We start from the raw sequence: 18341 nt of genomic DNA, 5'->3' as shown, positions 1-18341 counted from the left end.
GGATATTATTTTAATTGCTATCTAACAATTTAGGATTTGAACTTTAGGAATGTTAACAGTTTAAATGCACATAAAAAATAAAATGTCAAATTAAATATAATGTAAAAATGTCATGTCTCAATCGATATACTTTGATGGTTTGTATTTACACGGGCGTTGTGAATGAATATATCTCGCGATATTCGATGCATACTATAAGAGGGGAAACTCTCACCGTTATATGCCATGGAATCACCACAATCACTCTGCTCAAACGATCCGCAGGACATTCGTGGCGGCGATAGCGATGTGTGAGGGGAATGTTTGATTGGTGATTGTGAGTCCATTATTTGTAATTCGCGAGAAGCTGTTTGGCAAGTGTTTGTGTTGGTAGAACTGACAGTAGTAGTAATTGTGGGAGAAGGAGAATGTCTAGGTATCGGGATCCTCTTTCGAACAGGTTTACCCAACTTACTTGTCTTGGATCGCGGCTCACGCGGCCCATCAACGGTGACTTTAATAGCTTTGGCATAGGTGGCCACCTGTATTGGGCTGGTGTTGACGGTGATTGTAAGCGTAAAGCTTTTACCTGAAAATACAAAAACAAAATTTAAAAAATATTGCTTCTACATACATATGTACATACGTACATAAATACATACTTATATGTATGCATGTATGTTTGAGTGAATGGTGAAATAACGTTAAGGCTTATTCAATTAAAATGGCTTAAAAGAAGAGTTCGATGCTGAAACATGCGGTTTACTTGAAAAGTGAAGTGCGAACGTAAATCTTCGACAATGTGGCAATATGTCAATGGGTTGACATGCAAATGGATTTAGGAACTGAGCAACAAAGACCGAAAACTACAAATTAGTTAGGTAAACTTGGATAAGCGCCCGCTTGAATGCATTGGATAAGTTTGTATGTTCGTTGATGTTGCATAGTCTGCGCTTTTGGTGTTCTTCAGCTGTGTGCTCTACGAATCACTCTGCGGGTCGCACTTTTTTTGATTGGTAAATTAATTTAAAGTGATCATTACACACGCCTTAACAGCTGGCAGCAAGGCGGCAATGCTTGAAGATGCAAAGTGTGGCGTTTAATTGCCAAAAGGAAGCTGGCCGTGAGTGTGAAATAATTTTAAGGATTTTTACTTGAGTGCTAATGTTTCTGACAGCAGCATAATGAGAAAATGATGAATTATGAGTGAGAAAATTGTGTATACGAAATTAAGAAAAATTGGGTCAGAAAAAACAGGCGAAGAAATTTTATACTGCCTTAGATGAGTAGAAAGAAGTAGTGGGGGAAATTTTAGAAAACACTTCAAAAATAGTAAGCGTATACGCAGTTTCAAAATACTCTATACATATTTAGATAAGTACATAATAGATATTTATGTACCCAGCAAACAGTTAGGTTTGATATACATTTGAGAATGATTTGAAATCAAAGCCTTTCTCAAATGTCAAACGTTTGAAATGATTTGATATTGGTTTGAAAATTACAGCTTTCTCAATAAAAAGGGGAGTTTGATCTCCTTTTGAGAATATCGTTAACTCTCAAATCAATGTCAAAGGTTATTTATCAATTGTACTTCAAATGTGGAAATAACATTTATTATAGGAAATGTATATTTCATATTTATTTTTTCTTCGCGATGTACATATGTATGTACATAACAAAAGAAACAATCAAGATAAAGTAATTTATAATACATTTGTCTTGAAGGGCTACAGCTTCTTCAATCCGCGCAAACATCAAATCCACTATTTGTGGGCTTTCTGTTTGAACATTTTTTTCTATTCATTGTTTTTTTTTTCAATTGATCTTAATTTTATTCTTACAATTTTTGATTTTACTGCGCATTTTTATATCGTTTGACACTTGCCATCTTTCTTCAAATCAACCTCAAATAAATTTCAAATGTAAAATTTAAACCTCGTTTTCAATTTGAGAATCATTTGAGAAAAACATTTGATATCAAATTGAGAAATACACTTTTCTCAAACGTTTGAAACTGTGTTTGCTGGGTATGTACTTCATAGAAATTCAAAACTCAGTAAACTTGTACGAATGAGCGAGAGTCGCCTACATTTATAAATTTAGTTTTTAACGGAATAGTTATCCACTCCTTCAAGAGCTTTAGGCACCTTTAGCCACGTTTTGGAAATCCGCAGCTGTTTTTAATCCCATACCCTCTACTCTGCTTTTACAATAATTTTTTTCACAGCAGAATTTATGGAAGGTCTTCAAGGATTTAACTTAAACGTCCACGTGGCTATTCGCTGCAAGACACCGCAATTGCTGGGATGTCCAGATTGAAGTGGAAACATTACCACCATACATGGTGGTAAGTCTGCAAGTTACCAATTTTCGGCAAAAATTTGATTATAATACTCGAATTTATGACAGCAAAGAAACAAAAGTATGCAAAACTGTTATTTTTTCTACAAAACTAACAAACAGATAGAATTTTTTGATGTCAAGTTTCTTTAAAAAATAAACAATATAAAAAAAATAATTTTGATCAAAATTTTAATTATAAGAACTGAGAAAATATTTTAATTACAGCTGAGTAACTGTTGCGATTGCGCCTTCTGAACGCGTTGTTGTGTAATTCTGATCAACTGAACAGTTGCGTGTTAGATGATAGTAATATTTTTCTGATCATTTGAGACAACATGTTAGTGTGTACTTTTTAGGGTTGAATTTGACAGCTATTGTATCAAGCCGTTCAGAAGGTAACTAATGTGACCAACTATTTCATAGCCCAAGGAAGTACAGGGTTCGAATCGCGGCACTCAATATCAAACGCAACTCGAATCGAAATTTGATTTTGAGATCGCGGAATTCGATAGCGAGTGTGTCTCGCCCGTTTAAATTATATTGTGAAGATAACAGGTGTCATTTTGTTTTATTCGATTCGAAAGGAGTAATCACTCGATCACGAGTCCCGCGATTCGGGAATGAAGACACTTAATTTAGTAGTGAAACGCCGCGAGCCGATTACCAAATTTCGAATAACGCTAATTTCGACCCCTGGGAGCTCAGTGTTAGTGAAGAAGTGGGAGCCTAAATGCTTCCATCTTAGCCCCGCGAAAGTTGGACAGTCTACAGGCCCGTCCACATAGAAGTTTGGCGTTGCGTTGGCGTTGGCGTCGCTTCAACAGCTGACTATGAATACATGAATTCAAATGCAGCCGTCCACATAGCAAAATTCAACCACGCTCACGCCAACACTAAGCAAAAAGATGGCCTACTCTCAACTTTTCGCGTGCGTCGCTCGTCAGCTGTTGCAAATAAATTAAATTATGTGACATATTTTTCCTTTTTAATCAAGTGCGGGCAAGAAATATCGTTTTTAATGCAATTATTGATATGAAATAATAAATTACTTTGTCGTTAGTACGTTAGTTTAGTGGCCCAAGCATTCGCTGCCAAGCGTTCATTGTAGCAAGCATACTTTTAACGTGCGTTCTGGCAAACCAACGCCAAAGTCAACGCGAAAGTTCTATGTGGACCGGCCTTAAAAGAAAGTGTGGAGATGATTCCACCTCATTTTCCTCTTGACAGCTGACACAAAATGGGTTCAGTTGAAATTCCTAGCCTTACCGCGCGTATTCCAATCCCCCAATGGCCTGTCAGAACCCCCATCGTTAGCCCTTGAGAGGTTACGTGTTTTTCGGCCCCTTTAAGGGGTAACATGGGTCACTCGTGTCTTTCGCTGCAAAAAGTATTTTTAAGTGTCACAAAACGAGCATCACTTTCTTTTGTCATTTTATTAGGTATTTAATAGAGTTCGCAATTTCATTATCGCGTGCACGGAGAATGCGTGTTGGTCTGGCGCTCGCCGAGCTAACGCTAGGCCCAACCATCCAAGAGTGTACGGCAGGAGGAAAGAGGCCGATTTCGAACGCACCATCACACCCTTTAGCATGGAGTTGGCCGCTTCCTTGATGGCAGCTATTTTTAACTCAAAGACCCTGCAGGAGTCCGGAAGCCTGAACATAGTTTTGGTGGAAAGTTTCCCTAAACATAATCACAGTTCGTGCTGCGACCACCCTGTCTGCAATATCCGCACGCCCCGTGCTCAACATGACGTTAGGCGCCAGTGTAGGTGTGCTTCCTAATGCTTCACTAATTTCGATTAGGGCGATCCACTGTAAACGCTGCAGTTATTTTACAAGTGTAGCCTTCTCTATAGAGTTCCACCAGACAAGGGCTCTGAAATAAGATAGGCTTGAATCTGGTTTCATAAAGCTAGTGAATTACTTTGGGCGAGAGACTTCACCTTTTACGGATAGCTCCCCCACAGCAGGACAAGGCCACCGTCGCCTTTCTTACCCTTTCCTCAATGTTAGGCTTCCCATCCAGGGTCAAGCCTAGGTACTATACCCTGTCTGAGCCGTAAACGAACACTTCCTGGTAAACAAGGCCAGTTCCATCCTTCAAGGATTTACTGAGAGGCCGCCATTGATTGCCCACTTACTTAGTAACCCGGTTCGGGAAACCTTGAGCCAGATCATAGGGTGTCTAGAAATCGTCCCTTAACCAAAAGTTCCACATCATCTACATAGGCGATCATCCGACAGCCCACTTTTTCCAGTCAATCTAGAAGGTCGTTTACAACCGCGATCCAGAGCAGGGGAGATAGAACACCGCCTTGCGGAGTGCTTCTATTAACTCTGCGCTGAGTGCAGGCGCTCTCCCACTCTGCCGCGTCAGTTCTGTCACGAAGTACGCTGTAGAAAAGCCTTTTTAGGTTGGTTTCAACGCCCTGATTTTGAATAGTGTTGATTATTGCCTCTTGAGGGACATTGTTGAAAGCCCCCTCGATATCGAGGAAGGCCCCCACTGCATAATTTTTATGCGTGAAGACTTCCTCTTACCACGTTACCAATGTGCGCGGGACGGTATCCACCGACCTTTTCTTGCAATAAGCTCTTGAAAGACAGTCACGAGGAATCGCGTTTCTTATGTCCAGGTCTATCAGTCTATCGTGTGTAGCAAAAACTAAGATTGACTGATAGGCCTAATACTCATAGGGGAAACATGAGAGCCTTTTCCGGCTTTCGGGATGAACGCAACACTGATTACCCTCCAAACCTTGGGGATGTACCCGGCCCCACGCATTTCGAATAAATAGGAGCCAACCAATTGCACGACACCACCAGCGCCCTTTACAGCTGGCAGGTATGATGCAATCGATCCCCGGCGACTTGACGATCGTCCAGAAGATCGGAGAAGTACAGGACCTGAAGTACAAAATATTGCAAAGAAGTACATTTAACTCTACTTCGAAATACGGACACATTACGCATAACGATCACCGATTTTTTTAGCAGCGGTTGCGCTCAACTGCTGCGCCTTCTGAACCATTGATATTCCAAAAAAAAAAATACTCCATTAAAATCGCAGCTTTTTGTACTGGTTCAGATATTGAAAGTATTCGCAAAGTTTAGAGCAGGTATTTAAAGACCGAATAAAACCATCTCTATTTTCACATGGAAATGAAACTGATGTAGCAGATGTAGTCAACAGAAGGCCTCATTATCTTGAGTTCACCAAGTTATTATTGGTTGATTACCTACAGGTTATTGAGGCTTTTTAACCAGTACAAAAAAATATTAGATACAGGCATGCATACATATGTATGCATATAAATGTATATAATAATGGAGACGTTTATGCTTAGGTTGATTATAATGGGCGAAACTGTACTTTGTAAGCAAACATCAAATCATAATAGCGACGAAGAAGGCGGCGAAGAAAATATATAGAATTGAGTTATACGCACAAATAATCTGAGTCGCGTTTGAAAGTGCAATAAATAAAAATTATACGCAAATTAATCAAGTCTACATAGGAGAAATAGGGTAAATGATTTGATGAAAGGCAATGCCTATCAGAAAACAGGTTATAACAAAATAAAATAAAGATTTTAAAATTTCAAAGCATCGTCCTATAAATGGAAATGTTACTATGCATGTATGTACACATCTTAGGGTGGGTAAATTTTGTATGGGTATAGCCGAAAAGGCTATGCGCGTATAGAAAAGGAGGATTCTACGTGTATTTCTTAGCAAATTTTCTGAAAAAACCATGAGTCTGAAATCAATTTTAGTTCGCCAAACTGAGAAAATAGGTTTCCTTTCCTTAAAATTTTCCTGTAGTGTCGTAAAGAAGTGTTTTTGATATGATGAATCCATTCCTGGACTTATATTTTTTCGAAAACATCCGTCAGAGGCGCCCCTCTGAAGTGGAAATTTCCAAAAATGCATATGTTCGTATGTATAATAGTTAGTGTTCTACTGAGCGTTCTGGTTCGAGTTCGTTTACGGAAAAATTAGGCCATGAAGTTCCGGTTCGGATATGGTTCGGTTTCGGTAAAAAATTTGGCGTCATTTGCCCGAAAATTTTTACAAATTATAAAAATTTCAATTTTTTTAAGTTTGAGTGCCTTTGTAGCGTTTCTGTAACTTAATGTTATTGCTCTTTTAAGGCAACTTTCTTATTTCTTGTCGTTGTTTTAATACGAGAAAGAGTTCCAGAAATTATAACATATGTGACAACTTGGCTTGAGCCGTAGTTCATTTCCACCAAGCCTTAACTGCAGTTTTTGCCTATTGGGAAAAATGAGATTACAACTCGAAGGAGGTAATTACTCATATTAAATACAAGCAAAATAAAGGAAAAAGTTAACAATTAATTTCAATCTCTGTACGAATATTAAGTAGAAGGACTCTGCAAAACTTCGTCAAAAATTTCAAACTTTTTAATAAGAATTTAAAAAGTTTCGCGTATGCAGTTACATAGCCCATTCCATTCTAGTATAATAATGTGCGCTTTATGAGCTTTACAACGGCATCGGCATAATGCAGCGAATTCAAATACAGAGGCTCTGCTGTTTTAGCCATGTCGTTCGAATGGATACCGAAGATCCAGCTCTGTAAGTATTCAACCCGGAACCCGTTGGTGGTAGAATAGAAAGAGGGAGGCCCCACTGCAATCGAATGACCAGGTGGAGAAGGACTTAGCCTCACTTGGTATTTCCAATTGGCGTCAGTCGGAACAGAAGAGAAAAGACTGGCGTGCTTTGTTGATCTTGGCCAAAGTCGGCAGTTACAGCGCCAAATGCGGAGAAGAAGATGGTACAAAGTTTAACATTTTTTTATATGAAAGAAAATGCATAACGCCATCATATAAAAAGGTTAAAATTAGCGCGTATTTTAAGACATTTAAAATTTGCACTTTATTATACTAAAATCAAATAGGCTATAAAACTGCATACTCGAAATTTAAAAAAAAACATACCCGCCCTAATATGTGTACATTAGGGTGGTCCTTAGCCATATGGAACAATTTTAATTTTAATTTTTGTTAGGTCGCACCCTCCAGATTGGTGAATATTCACGAAAAAATGTGTCGGATAAAATAAAGGCGTGTCGACCGCCATCCAAAGTTTCAATATAAGTTAGGGATGTGCGATTAATTAAATAATCAAAGAATAATTATTTTTGATTAATCAAAATGATTGATTTTACGATAAATTACATGTTAATTAATCAGAATCTAATTAATTTGACTAATCAGCAAACTAATTAATCATAACCTGATTAACCAGAAATCTGAGTAATTGCTGTAATATTTTGTTTTACATACATACATATGTATGTGTACAAAAATATAAAAGAATTTATACCTACTTATATACATATGTATGTACGTATATAGGTTTAAATTCTTTTATATTTTTGTAAATATACATATATACATATACATATGATTAATTTTACGATAAATTACATATTAATTAATAAATAAATAATATAGAAAAAAAACTTTTTAATATACAACGCTTTTATAAATGGACTAAAAAGTAGAAAATAATATTTCTCAGTCCCATAGAATTTGTTTTGATAACTTTTGATTTTGAAATTTTAGCAAAAGTCGTTATAACCAACTTATGAGATTGAAAATGAAAAGCGTGGGGCGCATATAATAGCCACCTGAATTGATATGAAGGGTAATATATGTTCATATGTATGTGGATATATGAATAACGACCGCTTAAAATCGATCTCAAATTTGTACTTTCGCTGAAGAAATTTTAGGTCTATGTTATGTAGTTTGCCTATTGTCAATTAAATATAATGCTTTGTATTGCATGCGCCCCACGCTTTTCATTTTCAATCTCATAAATTGGTTATAACGACTTTTGCTAAAATTTCAAAATCAAAAGTTATCAAAACAAATTCTATGGGACTGAGAAATATTATTTTCTACTTTTTAGTCCATTTATAAAAGCGTTGTATATTAAAAAGTTTTTTTTTTATATTATTTATTTTCTACTTTTTTGTCTTGTCTGTAAAAAAATTTTGCGATAGATATTAAAATAATTCAACGATATTAATAGAAAGGTGCACACACATGCATTTACATATGTATGTACATACAAACGAGCACCAATTAATTTTATTTAAAGAAATGGCGTGTCGTCTATTTCCGCTGTAGCGAACGTAGTACATAGGGCGACATCTAGATGTCATCTACCTCGCCCTATTCACTACAGATGTCGCCGTATGCACTAGACTTTTTATAGGAACTTTTAAAGAAATGGCGTCTCGTCTATTTCCGCTGTAGCGAACGTAGTACATAGGGCGACATCTAGATGTCATCTACCTCGCCCTATTCACTATAGGAACTTTGCAAAGCAAATTAATTAGATTCTTATTAATTAATATGTAATTTATCGTAAAATTAATCATATGTATGAACGTATATATGTATTCGTATTTTTCATTTTTAGGAGCTACGTACATATGTATGTACATATTTGCGTAGTATGTACCATGATAAAAAATAGGAAGGTTGAACCGCTGAGAGGAATTTTTCAAATTCTTGACGTTTGCAAGCAATTTAATTTTAAAATTTTACACACAAACTCACACACACATTCTCATTTTCAATCTCAAACAACAGCAATTTTGAACAATTCCTTTTTTTACTCTCAATTTTATACGATTTTAAAATGTTGGCAAACTTCAAAAAAAAATCATGGCCGACGCATTGAGAGAACGGTTTTACCTTACTATGCTTTTATCATGGTATGTACCATGATAAAAACGTTACAAAGTAAATTCATTCTCTCAATTCGTCGGCCATGATTTTTTTTCTGACGTTTGCCAGCATTTTAAAATCATATAAAATTGAGAATAAAAAAAATGAAATTGTTCACAATTGATGTTGTTTGAGATTGAAAATGGGACTGTGTGTGTGAGTTTGAGTTTTGAATTTTAAAATTATATTGCTGGCAAACGACCCCCTGCCTCTCAATGGTTTTACATTGTTATACTCTGCAGCCGTTTTGATTGGAGAGGCGTGGCAGCCACTTTTGTCAACAGTTAGAATTTTTCCAATGATTTCTTTTAAGTTAAACTGTGGCTAACATGGTTTGAATCATGCAAGAAAAATGGAAACTATCTTTAAATTGTATTTCAAAGTTAAAGCCTTACGGTCATCCCTAATTAGCGCGTTCAGCGTTACGCTAATAAAAATGTAACTGAAACTAAGCTTATTTAGTTGTGGCAGTTAAATAATTTGAAATAATAAAAAGTAACATAATTGAGCTATTTTGTTTTTGCTTATTTATTTTAAAGGTGAAGTAGCAAAAGCTACATACATATATACTGTTTAATAATATTTTTATTTCGAAATGAATTCGCCTTATCGCCAGAGAAACAAAATCAGCTGTGCCAAATTTGTATTTTTATTGTATCCAAAGCGAATTTACACAAGGTGGTGTTGTTAGATCAACTGATTTCTTCAAAAGCAAAAACAAAATACGTGTAAACTTAGGGGTGAATTGACGTTTGACATAACGCCCGCAATACGCCTTGATTGTATCCATATACGTTGAGATGTGGTTATCTGCCCCTTTGACTCTTATAGCAACACACAATGATTTTGTTCTTTTGTCAAAAATTTACCAGTTTAATAAAAAAAAACGAATGCAGATATATCCAGAGTTTAAGATAAAAAAAATATATAAGGAGAGTCATAAGAAAGTACCAAATTTCATGTATAAACATTGGGCTCCTAACTGCTACCAGTTGCCACGTACAACAGCTCAAAGTTTACTTTTCAGTCAGGAAAATTTTTTTTCCGATATCGAAAGTGAGTTCATGTGTGTTATTAAAGCATGTTTTTTGATGTTTAAGGTTACCATAAGTTTAGAAGGCTGTTGAAAAAGCAATGTATGTTGATTGCTCTACAGCTTCTCATCATTACATAGTTTCATTGGTTTCCGAGATGTTGGGAATAATTTGTAGTAAACTAATTTTTTCATGGTGAATTTTATTTAGGGTTTAGGGTTATTTTCCTGAATCTTTTTAATTATAACCACAAGGCTTTATATCTATGGTTATAAGCAATAGCCGCCTTAGTCGACTTAAGAAAGGATTGAGTTATATATGCTATCGTATTCTGCAAGTACTATTCCATGTGTATGTGAAATCCCCATCTCGCCAGCTAGGCTATTTAAAAAGTTATAGATGAACATATTTTGGTTTCCCCATAAGGTTAACATTACAATCCAAACGTTTAAAACGTTTTATCTCGAATTCAAGTTTTTCGACTTAGGCGGTTATTGCTTATGACCAGAGATATATTAAATAGTAAGCTTAAAACAATTGCACAAGCACTGAACACATTTTTGAGGTATATATGTGAACATATTAATTTTTATCAGGCACGGTCTTCTCTTACTTGTTTGGAATTTATGAACCACGTGGAAGTGTTTTAAGAAAAATTGCAACTAAATTGAAGTTAACGGTAAGTAACGTCTGTATTTATTCTTTATTTCAAAACTGATAACTTTTATTCAAGACGGAACCAATTTATCCATTCAAAATCGGGATTTGTGTAAGCAAGTTGAGCATTGTGGAGGAATATCTTTCAAACCAACTGTCCAGCCTCGAAAAGAAAAAAGCTGCAACAGTCTTTGGGCAATTTCAAAAGTCGAGTTACTTTAAATTGGAATATATCGACTGCTGAGTGGAAGATCGACCTAAAGTGGCAGCCAGCTCGAAAACGCTCTATCTCAAAAAACTTTTCCAGAACGCCCTATTTCAGAACTCGTTTCAAAAACACCCTATCTCAGCTGCCGATTCAAAAACACCCTATATCAGCACATTTTCAATACATTTTGTAGTGGCGTTCTTCAACCAAATTTTGAGAAAGGGTGTTTTTCAATAAAATTTTTAAATAGGGCGTTCTTGAAAAGTTTTTTGAGATAGACGGTTTTCGAAATGGCTGCCGAGATACATAGGTCGATCTTCCACTCAGCAGTCGATATGACAAAAACAGATTTTATAAATCCGAAAAAGTCTGGTTAGAAAAAACTGGCAAACAGTATCCAGTGCGTTTAAAATAGATAATATAAAATTCAAGACGCTATGTCTGGATACTGCGGGATTGTGTGCCAGCCTTTATCCCTGGCATCCAATGACAACACCAGTGCACAAAATTTTAATGTATGGTGCCGTAATTGTATTGAATTTCCTTCTACCGATTGGACGACTAAGTGAAAGGCACAGGAATCGCGTTTTAGCAGAAAAACTTCAAGGCAATCTAAACTTGAGATGTATTTTACCGTCTACTTGATTCTTTGGATCCTCTTATTACAAGTTTAAGGCCTTTACAAACATTTAGAAAAAAATCATTTGATCTAGAAGTAAGAGACGTGCTTTCAGAAAAAAGTTTTGCGCATACATAAACTGAATTTGATCCTTCTACAGACGAATTAAACTTTTATCATGCACTGTTACCGTTTTCTCATGGTTTCTATCTTAAGAAATCGTTATGGCCTACCATCGTTATAATTATCTATGTACAGTGGCTCTTTTTTTACAGTTAAGAACATTAAGTAAATGAATAAATGGGGATAGTAGAGCAAGCGGATGATCTGTTTTTATTCTTTTTCACTAAACAGTGTTACTACACAAAACAATGGAATAATTTTATAAAAATTATATGATATTTCCCTTTTGGATTTGTCCACAACATTTTTAGGAGAACAAAGCGGTTACAGACTTTGAGCATCAACTTGTTATCCTAACTGCACAAAGGAAAAATTAATGCCATTGGTACGTAAAGCCAAAATTTAGTCTTAGCTTAATACGAAAACTTAAGTATTTCTAGTAAATATATTTACTTTGTAACAACTTACAACTTTATCACTATTGTTTTGTTTTTAAATAACCATTAACAACTAAAATACGACATTTAGTTAAAATTTTGGCGGGCGGTCAGCACGCCTCAACTTTCTCCGATTGACCTGAAATTTTGGATAACACGTTTTTTCATGAATATTCACCCAACAAAATCCGATAAATTAAAATAAGGGTCACCCTAGTGTACATACATACATATGCACATATGTATGTATGGATTTACGAGTGTGTGCAATTCATCAAAATATAAGAAGAAACAAAAGCAAATACCAAAGCGTACTAGCGCTTTCGAATTAAGACAACAAAAAATGAATTCAAAAAGTTAATAATCTAAATTAGTCATCAACGGTACTTTGGATTACCAACCATTTCACCAACTACAAAAGGAAAACAAAAGAGTTCAATGATATGTATATGTACCTACACCAAATGAAGAGTCGAAAAATCAGTCCACCAGATAAATCAGAGCGGCGGTATGGCACTACCTTGTTGTTGCTGTTGTCAGCTGCTGGTGTTGTTTCGTTCCGTGGCAGAGGGCAAGGATGATTATCGCTATTTTAAGAGCGGTGTCTTTACCTTTTGGTTTTTGTAGTTGTCGCAGTCCAAAGGCGCTTATTGATGACGCGTGTCAGTCAGACTATCAGTGTGCCTGCTCCCACGAAAAACAAAAGCAACAGAATTTTTTCAAGAGGGCGCAGATTGACTAGGCCACAAGTAGAAGCATTGTTTGTTGAATTTTCGAATGCGAAAAGCGGTAATTTTGAAATTTTACTCAATGTACTGAATTGTGCGCAAACAAATTGAATTCATTAATCTTGTTAAGTTTTTGGTATTTTGAAAGTTTGGTCGAAAATCCATTCACAAATAAATAGCTGGCAGTGGCGGGGAAACTATGCAGCTGCTAATGAGGACTTTGAGCTTATTGCTGAAATGTGTAAGAATGTGCGATGTGCAAGAAGGCAATAACTCTTTGGCCGAAGTAAGGAACCAAATTAAGGTTTAAAGATGGCGTTATAATCTTCTATGAATTTCGGACGAGTGCACCGGCAGAACAGTAAAAATTATCTTAAAAATTAGGTGTCAACCATTAACATCGAGGAGAAATTATGAAAGTTGCGCCTTTGCCAGTAGCCAGAGGAAATATTGAAAGAATATCTTTGGCGTCAAATCGAAGATATCATTTACAACCAAACTCAATATGATATTGTTCGCAACTTACATACGGGTGTTTCTTTAAAAATGCAAGTAAATGAGTCCAAACTGGCCGCTGTGGTGTAGTGGTAAGCAGTGCCCGCTTCCACTCCGCAGCACCTGGGTTCAAACCCTTGTCAAAGCAACATCGCAAAAAATATAGAAAAAAGGTGTTTTCTTAACAGCGGTCATCCCTCGACAGGTAATGGCAAACCTCCGAGTGTATTTCTGCCATGAAAAACAGCTTCTCATAAAAATACAATCGCCATTCGGAGTCGGCGTAAAACTGTAGGTCCCTCCGCGTTGTGTGTCAACATCAAGGCGAACGCCACAAATCGGAGAAGAAGCTCGGCCAAACACTAACATATGTGTAAGCGCCAATCTATTATTATTATTACATTAAATGAGTACAAACGGCTTTATAACTTTAAATTTCGTATTCAGATGGCAAAAAAGTTATAAAAACGTGAAACTGTGGAGTGATGAACTGAAAAAATTAAGTACAAAATTAAGTTATTGTATGGGGGTGAAATATGTCACTTCCGACATGTCACGTCCATTATCAAATTTTAATTCAAAATTAAACCAACAACGAATGGCGTCTGAATTGGTTGTAACGGTCCGTAATTTGAGTTTATTTAAAGAATGTTTAAAAAAGGAAAATCTCTCAGGATTCACGGAGTTTTGCTTATTTTTGCATGTACTCTGTAACCACTTCTGTTTTTGTCACGTCCGTTATGACCTCCTTTTCGTCGATTTTCCTGACTCTGTGGTTCTGGCAAATTTTTTTTTTTAGTTTCACTTATTTTTCAACATATTTTGATTAAAGAAAAAGACTTCATAAACAACAAAAAATATAATCGATAATCGCATGCAGCTATTGTCTGAAAATTTTAAAATGCGCTTAGTTGCACTGTGCTGCTATGATAGCACGGCCGAGTAATCATAGTCAACGAGGGATGTTAATTTTTCAGCTTTTTCCGATCCCGGGAATTTCGGGATGCCGTTATCACAATCCTAGGATCCCGGGATTAATCCCGGGATTTAGATATGCATAACTTTTCAATAACTTAAATCGAAAAAATTGCTTCTATTTGTTTGAGAAGCTCCCCTACCTTGGGATATATAATAAATAAATGGGTTTGAAACCTACTTTTTATTTAAAGTGGCGTTTTTATTTGTTCTCTCTGACGTCAGGATTTTATGTTAAAGGACTCTGTAATATCAAAGATATGATTAATTTCAAAAATTATTGAAGAAATTCAATGCAAGTTAAAATAAAAATATGGGTATCAAATGCAATAGGAAATTTGTTTAGAATTTAAAAAATTGAATTTTTTGGATTCACAAGGACGAAGAGATAATTTTTAAGCTGAGTTAGAAGAACGAAATTCGATGATGTTATCGAGTTTATACAAGTTCTTAAAATACAATTTTTTTAAAAACAAATATTGCGAAATTTCAAGGATAGAATCTTAAAAGGACATTTTCAATGCTCTTACCAGCCCTTCTGCACCAGAAACTTGAATCTGTTTAAATTCTACAGGATTTAGTTTGATACCCATACTTCTTCTCTAAGTACATTTCTCTGAATTTTTTAAATCATGTTTAAATTACTGACGTCAGACGCCATATAAAATGGGGTTTTAGACTCGCTGAACCCGAATCCAAGATCCGTTAACCTCCATAATATCAGGTTCGAGGTCCTTTGAGGGTCAAATAGGACAAAAAATTTATTCAATAAAAATTAAGAAAAGAAAACTTTTTTTTGTTGTCGCTGAATTCCTTAATTCTTCAAGGTCATCCCAAGATCAAATTCAGAAGAATTGTATTGAATTTTCAGGTTTATTCAATGCATTTTTCTGTACTTGACCTTCAAATTACCTCGAACCTGACGTGATGGAGGCTAACAGACCTTGGATCGCATTCAGGGCGTCGAATAACATGGGGATATAGAGGTTTTGTTCAATATGCAAAAACTTTTTTTTTGTAAACCTGTGTAATTTGCTGAATGTATTACGTACAGATTGCAATTAAAACTGAATTGAAATGAAGTATATAAAATAAATGTTTCTTTATGTCTATTTGTTTAATACAATTTAAAAATCTTGTTTTTCCAAAATTCCCTCAGCTTATGAAGATATGATTTTTTGTTGAAAATACAGTTTTTTCTTACGAACTCAACGTTAAAAAAAATCTGGCAGCCCTGATTACTATAAAGATTTATATGAAAGATCTATGAGTGGATTGAAAGAGTAGAAAATTATTATTTCGCTGTCGGAAAAGTCTAAGTTCACTCCCCGTAGGTCAAATATTAAAAATACAGAAAGTTATTTCTGGTTAATTGTGTAGCTCTGCTGATTTTTAAATGAATGTATTTATTAAGTTTTGCGATCATAAGGAAAGGTTACGCATGCTTGGATAACCATAAGGGGCCACCAAAATTGTGAGGCTTTTAGCGGTGTAACGGTAAAAAATACTCGAAATAGCGATGGTCCTTAGCAATAAAAACTTAATTTAAAATAAAAAATGAAACTCTTACTTCTGTTATTAAGTGACTCAGTGGCTTTTGTCTATATTCCTTGTGTAATCCATGTCTAATCCTTAACGCTTACTAAAGCTGTCCTAACTACTACAACTCGTAAACGATGAGATTAGATTCCGTTCATAGTTTAAAGCTTTACCGAATACCAACTAATAGTTTAGAGTCATTCCATATGAAAGCGTCTGAATATACAAAAAATCGTCGCGGACCCATTTTAGATTTTTTTATAACTTTGAGGGACTCTACGCAAAATTAAATTCTTAGAAACGCTCGTTTCCGCTTGTCCGAATCAAAAGTTTTAAAAATCGCGATTTTTATGCTTTAAGCAATTTAGTTCTAAAATGTTTCGTTTTCAAGATATCTATCCACTTGACGGCATTTTGAAGGGAAAGGATGACAGTTCTAACGCAAGCAAAGAAAATCGTACAAGTCAATACCTCCGGATAATGGCAGCGTCTTAAAATTTACTTATGTTTTGTGAACTTTAATCGACTCTAGCGATTTGACTGTTTAGAGTAAGCAGCTTATGTTACTCAGGAATTAAGTGTGCATATAGTAGACGAAACCCAGCAACGAGTCGACCCGACCAGCTCACTCCTTATAAAAGAAACCTTTGCTTGAAACTGCGAAATTTTTAAAAATCGCAATATTCAGGTTACGAAATGAACGTGTCGCCTGCTAGATATAAATATGAATTTTACGGAATCTAAATATATGTAGCTCGTATCTTTAACTTCAAGCAGCTCCACTGCTCGTTTTGTTATTTTTTACGTTTAGTACCTAACCAATTTTATTATCTTACAAATTTTCTAAAATTCTCATAACCACGCCGTTCGATACATCAATCTCATGAAGAATTTTCCGCTAAATCCAAATATGATGGTCTCACATTGTGAAAATGGTGCGGTTTTCGAGATATTTTAAAATTTCGCTAGTTTTGTTATTTTCATGTTAAATGCATGTGCAAGTGCTTTTTATATATATAAAATCTACCTAATTTTATAATCTTACATTGCGGTACATGCATGTCCACAACTTCATTGAAACTCAAGAAATTCTTTCACATTCATAATTATATTTGTTCGTAATTTATTTCAATCCCTTTGTTAAACCATCGAATAAAAAACTGACACAAAAGGACCAGAAGTTGAATTAAAAGGTAAGATATAATCTCTATTTACACAAATAATAGTACAACAATGTAAAATTAACATTAAAATAACAAAAGTAGCGAAATTTTAAAATAACTTGAAAACCGTTTCATTGCCAAAATGGGCATCCATTATATCTGTGGTCATAAGCAGGGCCGCAAAGCAATGTGTACAAATAATAACGTAAAAACAAATTTGGTTTTTATTAATCTGTAACTTCAATTGCATTTCTGCTTGGATACAAAATTTTAAAACCAATGGTTCGTCTATACGGGGAGGGCATTGGTGTTATTGAACAGATTAACATAATTTATCTGAAACGGAGAACAACGAATATTTAAAAAAAAATTAAAACGACCAGCGCAGATCTCCATTATTTGAGAATATCAAGCAACTCTTGCACATCCCTTGTAATTTTCCAATCCTTGAAATAAACTGAATAAATAACAAAACAATAAACTGTACTTAATTTTGTTGTTTTGCGAGCATATTTCCAAGCATATTTACCAATGTTTTAGTGCTTATCTATGTGCTTAAAGTTGATTTTTTCGTGCTTATTTTCTTCGGCCCTGATCATAAGCAATAACCGCTTAAGTCGAGAAACCTAAATTGGAAAAAAAACGTTTTAAACATTTGAATTGTAATGTTAGCCTTATGGGGAAACAAAAATATTTTCTCAACAAAAATATATAACTCAAAACTTTCTTAAGTCGACTTAGGCGGTTATTGCTTATGACCACAGATATTTGGATTCAGCGGAATATTCTACATAAGATTGATGTATCGAACACGGAGGATATGAGAATTTTCGAAAATTTGTAAGATAATAAAATGTAAAGTTGGGCCAATTTTGGCTATACAAAAACCACTTGCACATGTACTAAACATAAAAATAACAAAACGAGCGGTGCAGCCGGTTGAAGATACGAACTATAAATTCCGTAAGTTTCATATTTATATCTAGCAGGCAACACGTTCATTTCGTAAGCTAAATATTGCGAATTTTAAAAATTTGGCAACTTCAAACAACGTTTTTTGATAAAGGGTGAGCAGGTCAGGTCGACTCGTAGCTGTGTTTCTTCTATGATACGCACACTTAATTCCTGAGTAACATAAGCTTCTTACTCTAAACAGTCAAAACGCTAGCAAAATCTAAAATGGGTCCGCGACTTTAATATATAAAATTTTTTTCAAAAAATTCCTGAACAAAAATATATTGCGTTGGTCAATATACTAAAATAC

General features: G+C 35.2%; 1 protein-coding gene across 3 annotated transcripts in view; it reads right to left on the bottom strand.

The window, feature by feature from the left end:
* LOC118734026 (protein lozenge) overlaps positions 1 to 18341 on the bottom strand; it is a 128815-nt gene that overhangs the window by 64933 nt on the left and 45541 nt on the right. For all 3 annotated transcript variants that reach the window (XM_036463712.1, XM_036463714.1, XM_036463713.1), the window contains one exon: positions 455 to 568. In XM_036463712.1, the coding sequence (XP_036319605.1) occupies positions 455 to 568 (114 nt within the window). The remainder of the gene's footprint in view (positions 1 to 454; positions 569 to 18341) is intronic.

The sequence above is a fragment of the Rhagoletis pomonella genome, unplaced genomic scaffold (genome assembly GCF_013731165.1).
Source record: "Rhagoletis pomonella isolate Grant_MI unplaced genomic scaffold, Rhpom_1.0 Rhpom_scaffold_00002, whole genome shotgun sequence".
Taxonomy (NCBI): domain Eukaryota; kingdom Metazoa; phylum Arthropoda; class Insecta; order Diptera; family Tephritidae; genus Rhagoletis; species Rhagoletis pomonella.
Note: the sequence above shows the minus strand (reverse complement) of the source record. Positions and strands in the feature narration are given on the sequence as shown.